The 14,173-nt window shown below is 41.2% G+C and overlaps 1 protein-coding gene across 2 annotated transcripts in view; it reads left to right on the plus strand.

The window, feature by feature from the left end:
- The first annotated feature begins 12,454 nt into the window (after positions 1 to 12,454).
- Positions 12,455 to 14,173, plus strand: part of ATP11B (ATPase phospholipid transporting 11B (putative)) — a 61,944-nt gene continuing 60,225 nt past the window's right edge. The window contains exon 1 of one of the 2 annotated variants that reach the window (XM_083868372.1): positions 12,455 to 12,524. In XM_083868372.1, coding sequence (XP_083724498.1) covers positions 12,498 to 12,524 — 27 coding nt within the window. In that variant the 5' untranslated portion in view covers positions 12,455 to 12,497. The remainder of the gene's footprint in view (positions 12,525 to 14,173) is intronic. The other variant, XM_083868371.1, reaches the window with a different exon arrangement.

Genomic DNA, 14,173 nt, shown 5'->3' on the forward strand with positions numbered 1-14,173 from the left:
CCTTGGAAGGATGGGGATTAATTGTCCCTCAGGAAATGCACCGTTGGCACAGCCAGCTCACAGCCCTATGGACTAATTAGGAACAGAAACTGCAAACAAACACAAATCATTATTTGACCATACTGGCTTTCTTCTGGAACTCACTTTGGTTGCTAAAATAACGTGTACCCCATTAACTTCAGTCCTGAATGTTCCTGATTTGCCCAGTCCTTGTTTGTGAAGTTGAGTGCCTGCAGGAGCATCACTGGAACCTGAAGATGATGAAAGAGGTTCATTCCCATGGATCTGTTGGAACTGATCTCTCAGATGATTGACTCTCCCTATCCACACATCGTTTCCTTTCTTTCTTTGCTCCAATTCATCGTTGTTCGGTTCTTGTCAAAACTGAAAAAAAAAAAAAAAAGAAAAAAAAAGAAAAAAAAAGAAAAAAAAGAAAAAAAAATTATGCAGGAAATAGGGATCTCCTGAGGGAGTTTCTTTTTCATATTTCTCTTAACCTAGCAGCATCACTGCATTGCTATCAGAGTGGAAATATATACAGCACAGGCTGCAGCCTCAGCTATCTGATCTTATATAGCACAGTCTACCCATGTACCAATTTGTAACACGTCCAAAACCTTGTGAAAGCATCCCCATGTGTAGAATTACACGTGTCATATTTATTTAATGATAGATTTGCTAATAGAGCACCTGCTCAACAGAATTGCAGACTACATTGAAATCAATCACCATATGCAAACTCCTTCTAGCAAATGGGGTAGGATATCTGCCCAGCTTAACTGTTCAGACCTCTGTGTGTTTGGTCATCTTTTTTAACACAGCCATTAATCTGCACTGTCAGACTTTTCAGACACATATTAGATGGTTTTTTTGTTTCTACTGTGTTTAACTAAATGAAAACTGGTGTCCTCTCTAGACTTGGAACCAAATTGCTGAAAGTCAGTGGGTGTCAGGAGTCAGAGCTTACACATAATAAGAGAAAATTCAGTTTCCAGCCTAGAGCTCTCTCTAAAGCTTCAGTTTCTCCTTTGTGTGCATGTCCTAGGAGATGCATTTAGGGATGTTTGAGCCTGAAAAGGCCGTATTTGGGTTACCACTTTCTGGAGATGCTTTTCTGGGATGCTTATGGCTTGTGAAGTTCTCTTGGGCTCTGACCTGCTGTCACACTGGGTCGTGTTCTGCTCACCCTCCCCATCAGATATGCCTGAGAGAGGGAAAACCCCTTTCCACTGTGTATGCTGACCTAAAACAGCCCCTGGGGAGGGAAGCATGTATGGGAGCCCAAGGGTCTCATTCCCATCCCATTTACATGTCCATTGTAAAACTCCACTGGCTTACCTAGACTTCTTCCTGGAGGACTATCACTCCTAAGTGCCCCCAAAATACAAAAATAAACATTTCTCTCTATACATTTCAACAGAATTTCCTTGCTTTGGGAAACTGTTTCATTTAATTTGTGTTTTTAATACTCCCTTGGAAGCTGGAAGTACTTGAGTTATAAAAGGAATTTTGTGCACTGGATGCAGCAGACTTGATTTCTATCATGAAAAATACATGAATCATCAGCTGCAGGGGTATGTCTTGAATGTTTCTGAAAGTGTCTCTCAGAAAGGTGGTCTAAAAGTTGAGGTCAACAAAAGAAATCTAGTTAGTTTGTGTGTGATTTTTAAAGGCACTGGTATCAATTGTAATGTAAATAATGTGATATTAAATATTACATTAATGATAATGTTTAATCATTGGTTCAGTAAATAAGTTAATGAATTCATATTCTCTCAAAGGCTGCTGTGGGGTTATTCTGTTTATCACTGGAGGGGAGAGCCATATCCTTCCATGATTAATATTAATGACTTTTATTCATGGTTCTGGATAAAAAATGAAGTGGGTATAAAAACTGGCAGTGTTTCTTTAGCTTCAGAAGCAACTTTCACATTGGTGTTATAGGCCCTCACTGTCATAAATCAAACAAGATGGTTCATCAGCTCCTTTCCATATACACTTCTTACTTTTTGCTTAAAAGACTATTTTTCAGACCTGCCACAACAGCACCTCTAGCCACTCAAGTATTGGAGAGCTTTTCTATAGCAGGAGATACCAACAGTAAAATTGTTGCTCAGCTGTAAGTGTGCCATCATTGTCACTCTAAAAGGACACTGGCAAATAAAAAATATCTGACAAATTGACAACTTGACAGTGACCCAAGATGGTGAATTAATCCACCTTGGCAGAAGGCTGTTGATGAATATTTAAATAGGTTAATAGTTAACATCAGAACCCTGAAACCAAATACAGGCTGGCAGCTGTAGGGAACAGGTAAATCTGATATCTAAATTATACTGTTAGTAGTGTGCTTCAATCTCAGAATGGAAATCAGATCTTTAAATCTGAAATAAAAAAGTTAATAATCTTCCCTAACAGATAGTTCTTTGAGCAACAGCCTTTTCTAACAAAAGAAAGTGCTTGTTTCTTTAATTTATGTGTGCCCTTACACAGGAAAATCCCCAGTTCCTTATTCAGCTCAAAGATACACACATTCAAATAAGAAGATGGATAAGTTCACAAAAGAGAAATATATTAAAAAATAAGTGAATCCCATCTGAATTGGCATTGATAAATTTTTAATATATCCATGAGTCTCTCAATTTCTGTGTTCTTTCTCCCAAAACACAATGAGAAATACTCCCTGCTCTGACCATGTATGACAGATAGACAGGAACACATCTCTTTGGGGCGGCTTTCAGGGTATTCTTACAGCCAAGATCTGCACTTCTGAGGGTGCCATCAGCCCAGCACCAGAGCTGGAGTTGCAAGAAAATGAGAAGTGAGAAAGGAACATAAGGATGTGTAGCAGTGGTGTAGATGATCCAACCTCAGCTCTTCACTGCGGTACTTTCTGGGTCACCTGCAGTATCTTTTTGGCAAAATGCAGAAGGGCAAACTCAGCTGGCACCACACACATTTACCTTGCAGAATATCATTAAAAATGTACAAGTTGGACAATGCACTTTGTCCGTATCACTTTCAGGTACTTTGGGTGGCATTCCTCCAAAGGGCTGATGCAGTTCAATAACAGCTTTAGCCATCTGTGGGCTCTGTAATGAATTCCTTGACTAACCCAGAATCCTGTTTGGCTCAAGAAAGGCTCCACAGCAGCCAGGGAAGTCGGGAGCACTGGAATCTATCTGCTGTCTAAGGATAACTCAATTCCATGTTAATAATAAGAGCTAGTGCTGGTCAAATCCATTTTCATTGTGTAAATCGAAGAGTGGTTCTTATGAGAGTCTGTTCTTGGTCCAATACTAATCAGTATTTTCATTAAGCACTGAGATTAGGGAATACTTTGTTATTGTATTTGTAGACGATAACAAGATGAGAGGCACTTTGCAGGAGAAAATGTAAATTTAAAAAAATCTTAGTAAAGTAGATAAATAGTCTGGGGTGGTGCTAAAATAAAAATGGTCATTTTAGAAAAATAGGAATTATTTAAGAACAATGAATTGCATGAACATTAGATATAAAGTGACTGATTTGGCCTGCCAGAAAAAAAGTTTAAAATGTTACAGAGCATACATTTGCCAGTAGTCAAAAGCATAATAGCTATAGGGGAAAAAAGCAACCATATCTTGTTATGAGTTATACAAATACAAGTGAGATAAGTGAAATTATTTTTCCATTGCGTGCAGCACAGATAAGCCCTCAGTTAAAGTACTAGCTCTGTTTGGTACTTGTAAATTTGGAAAAGAAGTGGCCAGGATAATGTCCAGATGAGAGTAACAAAAAGAACAACAGACTTTATCAGAAAAGTTAAGGAAACTGAATGATGTTCAGGTTAAAGAAGTAGGATTATTTTCATATAATACATAGGTTTTTCTGAGTATTACACTTCATATATGGGCCAGGATAAGAAGCAAAAAAATTACCCATTGGTGAAGAAGATCTAGATTAGACTTTCAGAAAAACTTAATGCTTTGGGGGATATTGAGATTTTATGATTGATTTTTAGGAGCAGCTGAATGACCAGGATTGTCTGGTGCAGCAAGCCTTGGGCAGGACTGTGGGACTGGAAAACTGCTGCCCATTTTATTTTCTAGTAAACAATTGCTGAAGTCCCAGCTGATGCCAGTGGTACTGAAATATCTGAATATATTTTTGTGGAACAAGCAAAACTGAGGATAAGCAGAAGAGAAGGAAATACAGTTTTGGGTCTCATTCACCAATTTATAAATGTGAATTTTCTCTGCTTAAGAATATTTTTTGTTTTAGGAAGCAAGAAGTAGAAGGAATAGTATGTCAGATATGTGCTTCCAAAGAAGAACTTCAGTCAGGTCTACAGAGTAGGGATAAACCTCCTGTGGCCCAGCATTGTTCCCATTCAAGTCAATGAAAAGCTATTTTTTTCAGTTGGACGATCTCAGAGTTATTTTAGCAATTAGGTTCACATAATGAATTAATTACATAAAATTATAAGCAATTTGTAGACAAATACAAAGAAATGAAATTAATTGGATAAATTATATGCTGTGAACCACTCATCTATAATACTTATCTTTTGCTATTGTGTGCCCTTAAGAATATAATAAGAATATAATAAGAAGAAATACAGTTTAGTAAAAGTCATTTAAAAATATAATTGTTACAATATTGTTTAATTGATATGTGGATTATTTTATAAATTTTTGGTGAAATTATTAAATTCTAAAATACCTTGTGGAAATATATCACAGAACACAATCACTAGCACAGTCTCTCTTGTTTTTCTGAGTCCAGCATTTAAATCTCCACTGGATGCTGTCCCTCCTGGCTGTTTTTCATTGAGTCAGTGAAGTAATTTCAGATTATAGCAGTGGTACAAATCCTAGGGTAAAATCAGAAATAGGGTCAGGTTGCTCACAGGGAATTCAGTGTTCCAATGCTAGAACTGATTTATTACCAACTAGTTTGTTTATAGCTATCGTTGATATCTTCTGGCTACTTTGAATTATGCATTGTTGACATACCCTCAGCCAACCTCCACTGGTATTAATAAAACATTGAAAACAACAGATATTCCACTAAGGACAGAGTAAAAAATGTTTGAAGACCTCTTGATTTGTTTCAAGAGGGTGAGGCTTAACATCTTATAGCAATAGCATCAGTACTGTACATTTGCTGTGATCAAACATACAGTACTGTAAGAAAACTGGTAGAAGGCTAAAAACCAAACTTTTCATTCCATCAGAACCAGTAGCAACTAAAAATGTCTCCTTTCAGAAAGGCAGGAGATTGGGAAACAAAAATAAAAATATGTGAGGAAATTACAAAATATGGGAGATTTATAGATTTACAGCTGCAGCAGGCCTAGATGGAGTAAGTGAGACAGCAGAAAAGGGATTAGGATTAGGATTACTTATGCACTTATATAACATTTGTTCTAAATTTGATTACAGTACTCAGTAAAATGAGAACTCACTATTCATCATGCAGAGCAAAAAACTTCATGTCAGCATCTTCATTTACATTTGCAAAAAATAATTAGGAATCATTTGTAAAATGCTTTAATTATGTTAATCAGCCAATGTTTTGATACACTTTGAAGACATAAAAGATTGTAGGAACTTCAGACAGAGCAACCATATGTTTGTTTGCCTCATATGGCTGTAGGAACATCATCTGTCATGTTCACAGCTTTTTTTTTTTTTTTGTCTGCAGTCCCCAGTTATCCCTGCATGGTAGATTATTGCACCCTACTTCTAGAATATTAGGCCATGAGGGGATTTTTAAAAAATAATAAATAGATACACACACTCTCTCAAATTTTGAGTATCCAGCTTCAGATTTATAAAGCTTAAGTGCTAAAAACTTCCTGTGGGTTTATTTATTCTGCAGCTACTTCAGAAACTTGACTGAAGTGGTAGACAGGTTTTTGAAACTGAGCCTATGTGACTTTTCTTAAAGCTTAGCTGGAAATGTGAAGGTGTTGTGGAATGAGTGCTACCATGACCTGTCATTTTATTTAGATTTTACATATACTTTTCCTATATGATACATAACTTATCTTGAAAGTAATCTCCAACCTAAAGGCCAGGAAAGTCTCATTCCCCAAGAGCAGCATAAATCAACCCATTTTACTATATTTATGCCAAAATAAAAAGGGGAGGAAAAAAACCCAACCAAAAGCCTTTTTTTGTGATTACTACTCAAAGTCATCAGTGTGAACCCAAAAACAATGTGCTGTGTGAGGGAAGCCTGATGTGCACAGCCCAGCCAGGGACAGGACTCTAGTGAGAGGGAGCTCAGCTACAGCTGGGAGCCAGCCTGGCATTCCTGGGGGAACACCTGTGTGAGAGATCTGCCCAGAGGCGTGCACAGTGGTATTAGCACACATGTGAACTTGGTTTGGGTGGGAAGGATGGTGGTGAAAGGAAAGCTAGTGGGAAGACAGGTCCCATCATAAATACCAGCTGGAGATGTGATTCATTTACAATTTCTGAAGAGCCAAAAACCTTATTGTAAACACTGTGTTGGAAGGAAGAAGTGTTTTTGCCAGCTTATTCTGTTTGGTAGATGCTTTTGTAAAATTCTTTTGCTGTACAAAATGCATCTCTGTTAGCAAAAATTGCTTTTACAGCTGCACTAATGAACAGCCTCTTCAATGCTGAGCAAGTACAAGTGATTTTGTCTTCATCTGTGAGACCCTCTCCTACCCACTGATATATCTGAAACCTGTGTTCATGGCCAACCTTGGCAGAGCTCTTTTATTTTGTCCTTTGTCACCCAAGGTGGCTGTATCAGTTTTAGATGAGGCATTGAATTTTTCTTCACCTCCCCAAGGTGTCTGTCTTGCCTCTCCAAGCCTCTCTGCCTTGTTTCCTCAGGCATTTGTGTAACCCAGACAGGCTGGAGCCTTGGGCTTTGTCATGGACACACCTGTGCAAGGCAGTAACCACTGCTCTTTAAGACACCTGTACAAAGCAGGTACAGGGGTAAAGTCAATGGACACGAATTTAATCTCTCACCCTTGAGAAAAGGAGGAACTCACCAATACTAGCTAATATCCTGCCACTTACCATTGAGGCTTAAATAATTGGGAATTGATGGAAAGCACTGAATTATAAGGCTCTGTTAAATTGTTTTCCCTTTTCCCTTAGATGAGTTGAGAGAAAGGAAGACCCTTGAAAAGGAACCTGTATAATGACAGCTTGTTGCTGCTGGGACAGGTAAGATCTACAGACATCTACAGACAAGTTGGGTTTTAGGCATTTGAGGTGACTACAATCCAGCCAACAGCACAGCAAGGAACACCTTCAAAATATCTACTTCATCATTTGAGTGCAGTATAGGAACACGTTAGCTGGCATTATATGAGCTAACTCAAATACTAAAAAACTGAATCCTGAACACAAAAATGTGTTATGTTAGTTATGACAAGCTTACTTTGTATTTAAATCCCAAGGAGATTTATGTGACTTGTAAAGTCTGCACCAGAAGGTGCTCTCAGAAAACCTGTATCCAGTTCATCAGTTTGCCCTTTCAAGACACGGGAAACTGAAGTACGAGGGTGCTTGAAATCCTACTTCCCAGTACCTGGAGAACATTCCATACAGTAGATGTTACACTATTTTGAAGCAAGCTATTAAACCAAGAGAGAGTGTAAAACCATGAACAGAATCCCCATGTTCCTTCCCCACAAAGATCTCAAACTCCTTTCCAAGGTAACATCCCTGGGTGTGTAACTGTTTGTATTACAGTTGTCAAGGTAATGTCCCAGGTGACTGGTGTCAAGAGACCTGGATACCAAGTCCTGTGTTTATTCTCCAGAATTCAATCTTTTTTTATCCACTCAGTGGTCTTAACTGAGGTGCTACAAAGCAGGAGAAAAAAATCCCCATAGAATATTATGAGCTTTTTACTGAGATGTATTTTTTTCTGCCTGGCAGTTTTTTACAAAGGTTAGCCATGAGGTGATATATGAATGCCAATAATCACTAGGGCTTATAAATTTGAAAATGAAATTGTTATAAAAAGATGAGGATAAGAATGAATTAGTTGGAAAAGTGTATTTCTATAAATCATTAAATAAAGAGTCTGGAGAAAAATTCACATTTTATAAGGTTATTTTTGTTTATAATGCAGAATTGCACAATTATGTCACTATCAAGGATATACTAGAAGTTAACTGACTTATCTAAACATATTTTCTAATAAAACTGTTGTTTTGCAAGATTATGAGTCCTCCACTTTCCATCAAGACAAGGCCACTGGAAATTTTCAAACTTTATGATCCATGGGTTAAAAAAATTTATCTCTTCCCTAAAAAAAAAAAAAAAAAAAAAAAAAAAAAAAAAAAAAAAAAAAAGAGCATGAACAATTAGCATTTTATACTTCATGAAGATAAGGGATGGCTTTTCAGGATTTCCTATTTCTTCTAATCTTGGACTGCTTCCCTGGGGAAAAAGAAAACAAAACAGCTTTAGAAAAAGCCACAAGCTGAACATTACGGCCCACAGGCAACACATAATTAAAAAGTTAACAGTGAGGCTGAAAGGGAAGATGAATTTTAATGCATTCCACAGCTTCCTGTTATCCCGGGGCCTTGCAAACTGAGTAGCACTGATTGTAAACTCTCTTGACTTGCATTTAGCAGGCCAGGCCAGTCCACACAGCCAGGAATGAGGTAAGTGCAGAGCATCTTTTGGTGAAGCATTGGTGCAGTGCAAAGTTCTCTGTGCCTGCAGGGGACGGACAGGTTTGTCACACAGAGCCCCTCACCTGGCACTTGGGATCCAGCTCTCTTGAGCTTAATGTGTTGAGTAAAAGTTGAAGTTCTACACTCTCAACAAAGTTCTCAAGTGAAAAGAAAAAAAAAAAAAAAATGGAAAGGTGAGGCTTTACATCAAGATCCAGGTTTTAACAACTGACAAAAAGTGTAAGAAGAAATTTTAAAATGCTACATTATTGTGGAGATTCATTAAGTGTCTTGGAAATGTCACCTTGTGCATCCTGTCATTTAATCTGATCTTATTTCTTTCAGGGCACGAAAAAGGAGTGGCAAACTGCACGCAAGGTTTCCCTTTAAAAAGTTCAGTTTGTTTTCTAAGTCTTTGACATTTTTCCCGAAGACTGGTTGCTCTAGGTAAAAATACACGTCTTTAGATGAAAAGCCTTGTGACTGAAAATCAGATTATCTCTATATAATTGATGCTTTAGCCACTAAGTGAATGCTTGAGGAATAAAGATGTCTTGAAGAAACCCTGTGTCTCTCAGGCAGCCCCTTCTCTCTATGGATTAGAAACAAAACAGGCATCTTTATAGTGTACATTTTTAATTAGCACTGTAATTAGCAAGTAAATAACGCATAGATTAAAATACTCATTTAGAGAAATTAAAAAATATTTAATTAAAACCAAAGTAATGACTGAGAGGAACTTTCCACCAGGAAAATGATCCTGTAAGGAGTATTACTGTTTTTTGCTGCACAAACCAACATCTGAACCTACATCCCTACTCTGCACCTCTTTGGCTTTGCTGTTTTTCTGTCCCAAAGGACAGAGATGTTTTCTAGACACAATGCAAGAGCTGAGCTGCCCCAAAGTCAGTGCACCAGATGAGACCACCCCCTTTACTACCATGTGCCTTGTCTGCATTGCAGCAGCACCCTGGGAGCCTGGGATGGGGCTGGTGCATCTGGGGATGGGGCAGGTGAAAGGGCTCAGCTGCCAAGAACTCCAGGGATTTCCAAGGCAGGAATGCTGCAAGCAGCTCTGGCATCAGTGCCACACTTCCATCTCCTCTCATCATGCACTGGATGCGGCCATACAGCCTGACAGCATCTCACCAGCTCCTGCTGGAAAAAGGCCCCAAAACACCATTCAAAACTAATGGAAATGCCTTGAGTGTCTCTCACAGGAACAAGCTCAGGGAGCAGCATCAGCAGCCCCAGCAACAAACTGATGGTTGCATGTTCAGGCAATGATTCTGTGGTTACCAATGTTTAATTTTATAAACCTAAAAGTAGCACCATTGATTATATAAGAATTACTCATGCACACATAAATAAAAGCTTGCTGGACCTCACATTTCAGTATGTGTTTTTATGTTTGTGTAAATATTTCTTTATCAGATAGCATTTGTATCCTGATCTTGCTACACAAACATCTGAAATCATTACTCTCATAGAAACTTAAATGGAAAGCTTGGAGTCTAATCAAGAGAGCTTGGGCAATGGGTTAAACCTAATCTTTGGAAGGTGACTTTTTTTCTTCAGCAGTTGCATTTTTTTCTGTATAAGCCTGCTGTGTGAATTAAGGTGAAGCTCCAGGGCACTATTTTAAAGTGGGGTCTCTGAAGTGGGAATCCTAATTCTTAATACAGCTGACCTCTGATTTGAGAAGTGCTGGAGTGTTACTGGCTAATCAATATCTGGCATGGCTGCACTGCTTCAATTTTCTCTTCTGGAAACAATTTATCTCTCAAGGGTGAGATGAAACTTCATAAGTGTCTGGTGTGGGCTTTTGAGCAATTTAAAAGGTGCAAAGTTTTACTAGGTAGGATGCTAGGAATGGATGTTTTTCTAGTGAAATTTTTCTGTATATTTGAAAAGATGCAGTCAGAGCCTTTGCTGCACAGAGCAAAATAATTTCATCCTATCAATACACTTTTATCCACTAAAATACAAACATCTTAGAGTGAAAAATACAAACTGCAGGGTTCAAATCACTTGCAAATTGCTTCCAAGTTTTGTCTGGTGAAACAGTATCATTACAGCAAATGTGGAACAGGCAGCGCCAAGCAGCTTTATATAACACAACTGCAAGCCATGGAAACAGAGGCTTGCAGAAAGTGCAACTCGTACTGGAATTTGGCAGGGACAGAGTGACAAATATTCTTGCACTTCAGAGTAATGGCATATGAATTTTAGTGTGTAGTGCTCAGGACCATGTTCCACATCTGATGATAAAAGAAGCAAGAATATTGAGTGTATCAGTTCAGCCTCTGGCTTAAGGCCACTCTCCAGGCAACGTGCCATAGCTATGAAATCACTCTGTTATTTTCGACTTCACATTAGATGAATAGGGTAGTGCAAGCTGTTTGAAACTCAGCTTTGATGTATTTAAATGTTTTGAAATAATGCCTAGCATTTAATACCGAGTTTTGCTAACATTAGCTTTCCTAAATGCCTGATAAAAATAGTTTTATTCCCCGCTGTTTAAACGTTATTTTTCTAATTAAATGCAGATGCTTAAACCATCAGCATTCACCACAAGATTCCATTGCTCAGACATTAGATCATGCATCTTAAATCTTGAATTACGTTCTAAATTTCTATATGAACATTAAAAACTATAGCAGATACGATTCTGATTCGGTGCTAAAAATCCTAATTCCCTGGGAACAAATGGGAGCGGCAGGAACAGCGCTCTTCACTCTCAGAAACACTTCTCTTTAATTCAGTGTCGAAATTGTCACTGACTTCAGTGACAACTGTATTTAGCCAGAAATGCTCAGGTTAAAATAATCTCCTTTAGTTCTTAGTCACACAGGCACAGAAACTGCAGACTTGTATAGGTGTGTCCGATGTTTGGCGAGGGACACTGTTTTGTTTCCGTGAGCAGTAGCTGTTTTCAGAGCAAAATCACCGATCTGTCAGGGCTGGGAGGGCCCTCTGGAGATGGGCCAGGCGGGGTCACCCCGAGCAGGCGACACAGGAACGCGTCCAGTGGGGCGACTTCCTCCAGAGGAAGATTTCAGAGAGATCACTGCCTGACATCAGGAGGTTTTACACCCGATTTTAACAAACAGCGGTTCATGGCAATCCTGCCAGCAGCGAGGCGCCAGATCCCCCGGCACCCCTTCCCTGCTTTGGGAGACCCGCACGCCGTGCACTGCGGCTTTAACTTTAGATCAGTGATTATTATCCGCTCTCTTTTCAAAGTCTTTATTCCAACACGTGCACGCTTCGCAGTTTTTGCAAAGAAAAGAAAGATAAAAGAATCAAGTTGCCAAGTCGCTCCCCTTGGGCAGAACAGGGCGCCCTCACAGGCTGCAGCCCGGGCTGAGGGCGCTGAGCCCTGGCGGGGCTGAGGCCGGACCCGTGTGGGGAGCTGGAATCTTTCCCGAGGGTCACTCGGGCCGGGCACGGCTCTTGTGACCGAGAAGCCGCGGCTGAGGGCGGCGGAACGGCCGGAGCACGGCAGCGGGGCCAGAGGCCGGTCACGGCGGCTCCCCCTCACACCGGCTCCCCCCTCACACCGGCCCCTCTCCTCTCCCCGCCCCGCCACGTCACTTCCCGGGGCGGCCGCAGCCGCCGGGTGTCAGCGGCCGCGCTGTGATGGCGGCGGCGGCGGCCGCGGTTCGGGGCGCCGGCGGGGCTGTGCCGCTCCTGACTCGGCGTGGGCCCCGCGCCATGGGGAGCAGCCGCGGCGGGCCGAGGCTCGCCTGAGGCGGCGGCGACAGCGGAGGGAGGGCGCGGCACTGCCCAGGGAGCCCCGCCGCGGGGGCCGCGACCCGCGCCGCCGGGGATGCTGCGCTGGGTCCGGCAGCAGCTGGTAGGTGCCGCCCTGCACCCCCGGGCCCGGCGGGCTCTCGGCTCGGGCCCGTCCCGGCAGCGCTGCCCGGGCCGCGGGGCCGTGGGGGAGGCGGGGGAGCAGGGCCGGGGTGCGGGAGAGAGGAGAGTCCTTCCTCCCGCAGGGCTGGGGAGACCCGCAGGCTGCGCTTGGGTGGTTATTGACGGGTTTTTTAATTTTATTTTTGACCCTTATCCGACGGTTTGGGGTGTTTCGGTGGTTTGGCTTTTGGTCGGGTTTTTTGTGGGTTTTTTGGGTTTTTTTCCTCTAAACCCCCTTGGCAGAGAGGACAGCGAATTCCCTTACGTGTGGCCCCCGTTGGGAAGGAAGGGCTCCCCAAACTTCCCGGAGAAATGACGGTGCCTTTTTCCCTGGACCGACACTCCAGAGATTCGCAGCTTCTTCCTCCTTCCCGTTGCGAAATGTTTTAAGGCTTTTTCACCCGACGAGCGTCTGTCTCCAATATTTCCCCGTACCCGAGCGCTTTGCAGCGTGCTGAGGATTTGAAAGTGGAAGAAAAGGAAGGAAAACATCCGCGAAATGCTTTTGGCGGGGGAAACCACTTGGAAAAGGCGGCAGAGAGAGCTGCCTGTCCCCCCACACAGGCGCTGCTTGCTGTGCTGGGTTAGAGCAGCAGGGAAATCAGGCGGCTGTGGCTGTCACGTCTGTGCTGCTGTAGCAGGGAACTACATCGAGTTTCACTGTTTTGATTTGAAATATTGGTCGGCTTCCTGCCTCGGCCAGCTTTATCCTACTTGGATTTTCTCTAAGGGAGAAACTATTTCTAAATTATGTGTTTGTAAAATAACTTGTTCCATTCATTGGAGTTACTTTGCATCACGGATGTTGTCCAGGTTAGTTGCAAGAGCTTACATTAGTTAGGTTTTTAGATTTTGATTGTTAAAGCTTTTGTCTCACTAATGATTTAATTTGTTCCATTGCTTTAAAAAAAAAAAAAAAAAAAAAAGGTAAAAAGATTGTTTTCTTTTTTCCTCATTTTCTTCCCTGACCTCATTTCCCATGGCCCATAGATTTTCCCAGTTGTGTGTCTGAGGCAGAGAGCTTGTAGTGATGGTCTCAGTGCCAGCTTGACAGTGCTCGGTAGTTTGGTCTGACACCAAGAGTTACTGACCTGGAAATTAATTGCTCTGTTTGAGCTCTGACTACACTCTTCTGTTCTGTTACAGTCCTACACACGTTTTTTAGAAAAAAAAAAATCTGTTTGCTGTAACAGAGCTGTCATTTTTTCCACTTGAAGGTGGCTTGAGGTTAGTGTGTGTGGTTTTTAAGGCAGCATTTTGCTGTCTCCTGTACAGTTTAGATTAGGACTGTATCAGTGCTAGCAACTCATGTATCAAACCTGCTTACCTTTTCCACTGCCAGTAGTACACTGACCAGCTTTCCAGAAATCTGTTTGCCCTTGTTGGAAAGTAAAAGATTAGAGTAACAGGATGAGCAATAAACTTGGCACTTGGAGGTTTTAGTGCTTCTTAAAGGAAACTGGTGAAAAATGACAGTTTAAACTTGCACTAGTTTTGACAGGGAAGAATTAGTGTAGTAGAAAAGCAGGACAATAAGAAGTCAGGACTCTTGGCAGACAGCTAAATATGGTACTGATGAGAAAAAATTAT

The sequence above is a fragment of the Zosterops lateralis genome (genome assembly GCF_965231275.1).
Source record: "Zosterops lateralis genome assembly, chromosome: 10".
NCBI lineage: Eukaryota > Metazoa > Chordata > Aves > Passeriformes > Zosteropidae > Zosterops > Zosterops lateralis.